This window comes from Monodon monoceros, unplaced genomic scaffold (genome assembly GCF_005190385.1).
Source record: "Monodon monoceros isolate NGI ecotype Baffin Bay Population unplaced genomic scaffold, NGI_Narwhal_1 Super_Scaffold_7, whole genome shotgun sequence".
Classification (NCBI taxonomy): domain Eukaryota; kingdom Metazoa; phylum Chordata; class Mammalia; order Artiodactyla; family Monodontidae; genus Monodon; species Monodon monoceros.
The window spans coordinates 97,755,032-97,761,740 of NW_021703784.1; the positions used below are offsets into that span (position 1 = coordinate 97,755,032).

A 6,709-nucleotide genomic window follows, 5' to 3' on the forward strand; every position below is an offset into this window, starting at 1 on the left:
ACCTGTGCCCAGTGGGTGGAGGGTTGGCCTGGACAATCGTGTGGATCCTCCTGCCTTGAGAGAGAAGACCCTATGTGCCAAGGCCCCCTGGCCCATGCAGAGGGTCCCCCACACTCCCTAGGAATGACCTGCCTGGAAGAGTTGCTGTAGGAGGCAGAGCCCACTAACAGGTGGGACAGACAGAGAAGACTTCAAGCACTGCTATCCCCAAGGACAAGTTCATAGAGGGCTGGGGGCAGGGCTGGCAGTCCTCAGGACCTGAACCCTCTCCCAGAGCCACTGCACCAGCCCAGACTTTGCCTCTCTGGCCTTGCTCACCCGCAAGGTCACCTCTCCCTCCCTCTCTCCCTGCTGCCGTCCCGCCTGCCCACTGCAACACTGACCCCTGCGGGCCTACCGAGGTCCTGCCCTGCCGGGGGACAGGGACACAGGGAGGCCTGCCCAGGCCAGCTTTGGGATGGACAGAGGATGGAGGCTGAGGGCCAGGAGAGGGCCGCATGTCTATTGGAGGGGACAGAGGGGAGATTGCAGGCATGGCTGGGGGGAGGCGAGGCAGAGTTTGGAGCAGAAGCGAAGGGGGGGGGGCTGGTCTTCGTTCTTCACTGGGCTGTGGCTTTTCCCCACAGTCCCTTGCTTCAGCCACAAAAGATCAGGAAGAGAACTGCCTGGAGGCTAGGGGCCCACAAGGGGAGGGAACTGCTCCTGTCCCGTCAGGATAAGGGTCTTAGCAGCAGACTGAGCCCTGTGGGGACTTGCAGAGCGCCTGGGCTGAAGGAGGGGGTACACAGGGACCTTCTGGAACCATCCTGGGACAAGAGGACAGGAGATTAAGATTTTTTTTAAAGGATTGGGCCACAGGTGTTCCAGGCAGTGGGATGAGGGGATGAGGATGTAAATGGTACTGGCCTTTGGGGGACCAGATGGATGGGCCTGAATCACACAGGAATTAATTTGCATATCTTACTCCCACCTGGTGCCTGCCTTGGGGGACACATACCCTGCCTGGGGGAGCAGGGTCTGGGGAGCCTGGGGTGAGCTGGGGTGGAGGGGTGGTGGTGGGAAGTCTGGCTTGGAGCTGTAGGGATTATAGGAGGTGGGCAGGGATGCCAGGGGGCACAGAGGCCAGATTGAGGCTCCCAACCCCCCGGCCCCTCTGAGATCCCCAGGGGACTAGGATTAAAAGCAAATTCTGCCCTCTCCAGCCTATGTCTGACCCCATCCAGCCCACTGTCCACATCAGAGAGAAGTAAACGTAAGGCTGGTCTGTTTCCCGGTCAGAATTGCCCCTGCCACAGGACTAGTGGGTCCTGCAACCAGAGTGGGCAAGACAGGTCTCCAGCCCAGACAGCAAGGCCCATTCAAGGGGGAGAGGGAAAAGTCTGGGGGCCGCCAGCACACCAGGGGCAGCACTGGGTTCCAGGCCCTTTGCCCAGAAGATGCCAAGCACATCAAGTTGGCCTCCATGGAGAGGGCAGAGGTGCTTGGAGGAGTGGTGATGTCATGGTGCCCAGGCGTGGGAGGAAAACAGAGGGAGGGAGAGGGGACGAGGGCAGGGCCCCAGGTCCCTGGCCTAACAACAGGAAAGGGGAGGCTGCCAGCCTGGCAGGGCAGGGGAGGGGAGCGTCCTCACTGCATCCCCCCTTCCATCTCCATACCCTGGAGCTGGTCTCTGAACTAATTCTGAGAGGGTGATCCAAGCAAGAGAACACCTCTGTCTTTGGTCCAAGTGCTGGAAGCTGGCAGTCTCTTGGGGAAAGATGCCAGGGTAGGTGACCTGGGTCCAGAGAGATGAAGGGAGGGGTCTCCAAAGGCAATGTCCCTTCTGCCATTACCTAGAGGACATTCATAGATGGGCATGAGGTTCCAGAGAGGGAGACTGAGTCTCTTTCACCCATATACGCAAGCGCTGAATGAGTGCAATGCCTGGCACCCAGGAGGTCCTCCTCAGTGGGCTCGGGCTGCCATGCCTTGATGAGGGTAAGAATGGAGGCAGGGACAGGCTGAGGCTGTCCCTAGAGGGAAAGAGCAGATGTGGGGCTGGGGCAAGAGTGGACAAAGCCGGCGCCCACTGGACTGCCCTCAAAAGCCTTGGGGCCCTAGGCCCCTTCTGTGGAGGGCCTTAGAGCTACCCCTTCCCCCAGGACGCCCAACCAACCCCCAGAGGTTAGCAGGAGTAAGCCTAGAGGCTCTTCGTCCGGGAGCAAGTCCTCAGGCTGAGGTGTCGTGCTTTCAGCATCAGACAGAAACCCAGAAGCGGAGACCCTGCTGCCAGTACTGGCAGACTGTGGGTGCTGGGTCAGGGGTGGGGCACCCCAGGTGGGAGCTGAGCCTGAGACTGGGCAGGAGCTGCAGAGGACCTGCCTACAGGTGGGCGCTGTGTGAGGAGGCGTCCGGAGCCAAGGAGGAAATGGCAGAGCAATTTCCCGAGGAAGGTGGAAAGATTCCTTGGCTTGGCTTCCAGGATACCAGGCAGACGTGGGCTCCCAGGCCACTCCCCGGCTTGGGCTCAGGAGAAATGCAAAGGAGCACGGCCCCTCCCCCTGCCAACCCTGACAGGACTGGAGTGAGTTTGGGGTTCTTTGCTTCCCCCCTCCCCAAGCCCAGGAAAACATTCCCCTGGTACCCCTATTCTCACCAATCTGTGCTCTCTTTCCCTTCAGGTACCCCTACCTCCCTCCTCAACGCTCCTGTGGCTCACCACTCCCTAGAAGCCCCCCTCCCCTGCTGCTGCACCAGATTCCCACTTGCCCCCTGGCACCCTCTCAATTCACAGTTGGCACCGCCGATGTCACTCTGCTTCCCGGTGCCCACAACCTTGGCTGAAAGCTGCCCGGGATCCTTGTTCTGGGGTCCCCTAGCACTGGCACCCGGGAGGCACTGGGGCTGGGGACCCGGGGGTGCCTCTGAGGGCACTGCGGGGGCAGCGGCTCCTCGCTCCGCCACACACGTTGTCCTTGGGCTGCTGGGGGTGGGGGGGGGAGGTCCTTGTGGGGACACTGCAAAGCCGGCGCCCGGCATCAAGCTTGGCAGTGCCCGAACTGCGGGGGGCCGGGGTCCGAGCTGCGGCCGCTCAAGCCCGCGCCCCCGGTGTGGGATGACCCTGGGTGGGGGGAGTCCGTGCGGCTCCGGCGGACAGTAGCCCCGGGCTGGGGCTCCGAGACGGCTCCCGGCGCTGCCGCCGTCCTGCCCGCCGGTTCGGGGCGCCCCAGCCCGCGCGGGGCCGCGCTTACCTGGGCTGGCCGCCTCCGGGTCCCGGTACATGGTCCCCTCGTCGCCGGCTCCCTCCGGGCTCTTCAGAGCCGCCCGTGGCCGCGCGCTGCTCCGCCGCCGCTGCAGGGCATGGGGCCGGGCGACCCCCGGGGGCGGGTCCGAGGGCGGGGGCCGCGCGGGCTGCACCGAGCCGCCGAGCCGGGTAGCGGGGGCCGCCCGCCAGCCCTCCCGCCCGCCCGCCGAGCACGCTGCAGCCGCCGCCGAGCCGCGCCGAGCCTCCTCCCTCCGGCCTGCGCGCCGCGTGTGCGCGCCGGAGCGTGTGTGAGTGTGTACGAGGCCGTGTGTATGTGTGTGTGAGCTCGTGTGTGAGCGCGCCCTGGGCACCGCCGGCGCCGCCCGCCCGCTGTCGAGCGCCTCAGCCACCGCCTGCTGCCCGCTGCTGGCCGCGCGCCGCACTGCAGCCTGCGCCCGCCGCCGCCCCGAGGGCACCACCGCCGCCCCACGCCCCGCCCGCAGCCCCCGCAGGGAGGGCACGGAGCCCGCCGGCTGGGCTCTTTGGGCCTGCGGGTCCCGCCGCACTGATCGACCCACCCCGCCGGTGCGCCCCTGATGGCAGCGGCTTCGAACCCCGCAGGGCGGCGGAGCCGGCCACCTCCTCCGAGGTGCCCTTTGACTCCGTTCCAAAAGGCGTGGAAATCCACTCCGGGTTTTCCTCTCGGTGGCGGCTGCAGGGCGTCAGCTCCGGACTCGACAGCGCGGCGTCCCGGGAAGGGGAGCTGGCGTGTGTAAAAACCAGGAGTGGAATTTTGCCAGCGCTGAGCCTGGGTCCACCACCCTGGCCATCCCCAGAGCTTGCGCACAGCTGGAGTCTAGGAGCTCCACCCTCTATGAGGGACTAGGCCTAGTGACCCTCCCCACTTAACCCAGCCGCACAATAGAAGAAAACAGACCTTTCAGCCTCTGCCCCTGCTTCTCGCGCTCCACTCCTCCAGTGCCCCCCTCCTTTTCCTTGACCTCAGAACTTCAGGGGGTAAGAAAGAAAGGCCTCCTTCCCCTTCCAACCCTGGGGCTCACTTGGCCCTCTCTGTCCCTCTGTCAGCTCAGCACAGTCCAAATCAGGTGAACCCTAATTCTCCTTTCTCTACAGAATTGGAACTGTTTGATTCTGGGGCAGGGAGGAGAAGGGGTCCATATCCCAGGGCTTTTAAAAGCCTGGAACCGAACCATTGGTGGTTTCAGGTACACCCCCTCCTCACACACACACACACACACACACACACACACACGTACACGAATAAACCTCCTACACAACGAGATATGGACACTGAAGCCTCACACAATACAGGGCATGCCCCTACCCTGAACTGAAGGGAATAAGCAGGGGGGCAAAAGCCCTGGGCCTGCCACAGCATCCTCCCCTCCCCTCCACTGAGAATGCAGTTCACAGGTGAACCAGGCTTTCCAGAGTCAAGGATTCCTACTGTCCCCTCGAGAAGCAGACTCTATACTGCTCAGCTCACACCCAGCCACACCTCCACCTTCCCACAGCATCCACAGGGACAAGCCTCCATCTCAAGTCTCCCTCAACACACTGACACACACAAACCATCGCCTTGAACTCACATGGAGCCTCTTACACACACACACACACACACACACACACACATTCACCTCCACCCACAGCTTTTCTGGTTGAGAAACAGACAAGGAAATTCCCCCAAGCAAACCTCCATGAAGACTGTTCCGGTGGAGGACAGATTTCCTTGGATTGAATGTTCTAATTAAATAGGGAAGGAAAAAAGTCAACTGTAGGTTCTAGCCCATAATTCCTCGGTGGCCAGAAATCTCAGCTCCTCATCCCCTGGTCAAGGGCCATTATGTTTCACACACCCTGCAGCCAGTCTCATCCACGTGTAGCCGAGAATTCAGGCACTATCCACACACCCCTTTTTGGCGAACCCCAGAAAGCCAAGCCAACAGGCTGGGACTCCAGGGTCCCCAGGCCTGCCTTGCTCTTGCTTGCACCCCCAGCTGCCTCTCTCCCTGCCCTAGTGAAGAGCAGCTAGTTCATCCCTCCCCCGCACCAAGTTCTGTACTTGGAGCACAGAACTTATTCTTGATCGATTTTGAATGCCATTTACTGTCATTACTTTATCCTTAACAGGGACACTCCCCATTCCCATGTTTCGCCTGTCAGGGAAGTTCTTCTAGATGTTTAACCTTGAACCATTCTCTTGAATTTGAAGGCTATTCTCTCCTGCTGGAGCATCATTGACAGTCAAGCCAACTGTGAGTTCCTGTTTTCTGAGCACTCACAAAGGGCTGGGCACAGCAGGAAATGAAGCCCGGGGGAGTGAGCAGGTCCCTCTGAGAAAGGAGATCAGAGCATGTGAATCACCCCTGTTCTGCCCGGTCCCTCCCAGATGAGGGCCTGGGGATTTGGCCTCTCTCCTTCCCATCCCACTCTCATTCTCTGACGCTGCTGGCCCCTGTGTCCTGGGTTCCATGTCGTGGCAGGAAGTGCTGGCAGCACCTGGTTCTCCAAGGACTGTCACAGTGCTTGCTGTGGACCCCTCAGACCTGCTTCTGATCTGGTGCTGTCTTCAGGGTCCAGGTGTCCTGGGTCTGCTTTGGGAGGGGTGCGAAGCAGGGAGGGACGTTCTGTCCCACAGAAGCAGATGCCAGGCCTACACTCTCCTAAACAGGGCCCCTGAGGCCACCTGGCTCTGTTGCTAGGTCACGGCAGGAGGCAGGGCTCCTGGGTTCCCCTCTGGCCTCCATCTGCCATGGTCTCCAGTGCTCCTATCTCCCCACAGCTCCTGTCCCCCCTACCCCGCTTCCTTGGCCATGGGCTGAATTATTAATAAAATGCTGAAGAAGCTGATCGCGCAGCTCACGTGACAGAACAAACACACCTCTCTCCTCGCCACCATGCATGTAGCAAGAGACTCAGGCTCAGCATCCTCTTGATGTAGGAGGGGCAGGCTCAGAGACGGGCCAGTAGGCAGCCGTGCAGGGCAACAGCAGAGCCTGCGGATGGGCCAGGCCAGGAGCAACCTGTTCTGCCACCCTGCCCCCAACCCCGCAGCTACCCCCGCTCCAGGCTTCCCCTTCCTCATCGACAGAGGACAAGAGTCTGGACAAGGTAAAAGCACATTAGCCGACGTTATCTCCCCAGAAAGGACGCGACGGCAAACCCCTAGAAGGCAGCTGCAGCCCTCTCTCTGCCCACCTCCTCACAGTGGAGACCCAGTAACCCGCGAATCTCAGAGGTCTACCAGGGGCCCACACTTCTGCTGGGTCCTGCTTTGGAGGCCTGATACTAAAGAGGCAGGGTCTGGCCCACAGCATCCAGGGAAGAATCCTAGACTTAAATTCTGGTCCTGCCTCTGCCACTACCTAGCTGTTTGGCCTCGGCCAGTTACTTGACACCTTTGGGCCTCACTTTTCTCATCCATAAAATAGGGCTAATAGTTGCACCATGTAGGTCTGTGAGAAT

The 6,709-nt window shown here is 61.1% G+C and overlaps 1 protein-coding gene across 7 annotated transcripts in view; it reads right to left on the bottom strand.

The window, feature by feature from the left end:
• Positions 1–3,512, bottom strand: part of SYT7 (synaptotagmin 7) — a 58,783-nt gene extending 55,271 nt beyond the window's left edge. For 6 of the 7 annotated variants that reach the window (XM_029207257.1, XM_029207254.1, XM_029207256.1 and 3 more), the window contains exon 1: positions 3,231–3,402. In XM_029207257.1, the coding sequence (XP_029063090.1) occupies positions 3,231–3,261 (31 nt within the window). In that variant the 5' untranslated portion in view covers positions 3,262–3,402. Of the gene's footprint in view, positions 1–3,230 lie in introns of all 7 variants that reach the window. The other variant, XM_029207258.1, reaches the window with a different exon arrangement.
• Positions 3,513–6,709: the final 3,197 nt, after the last annotated feature.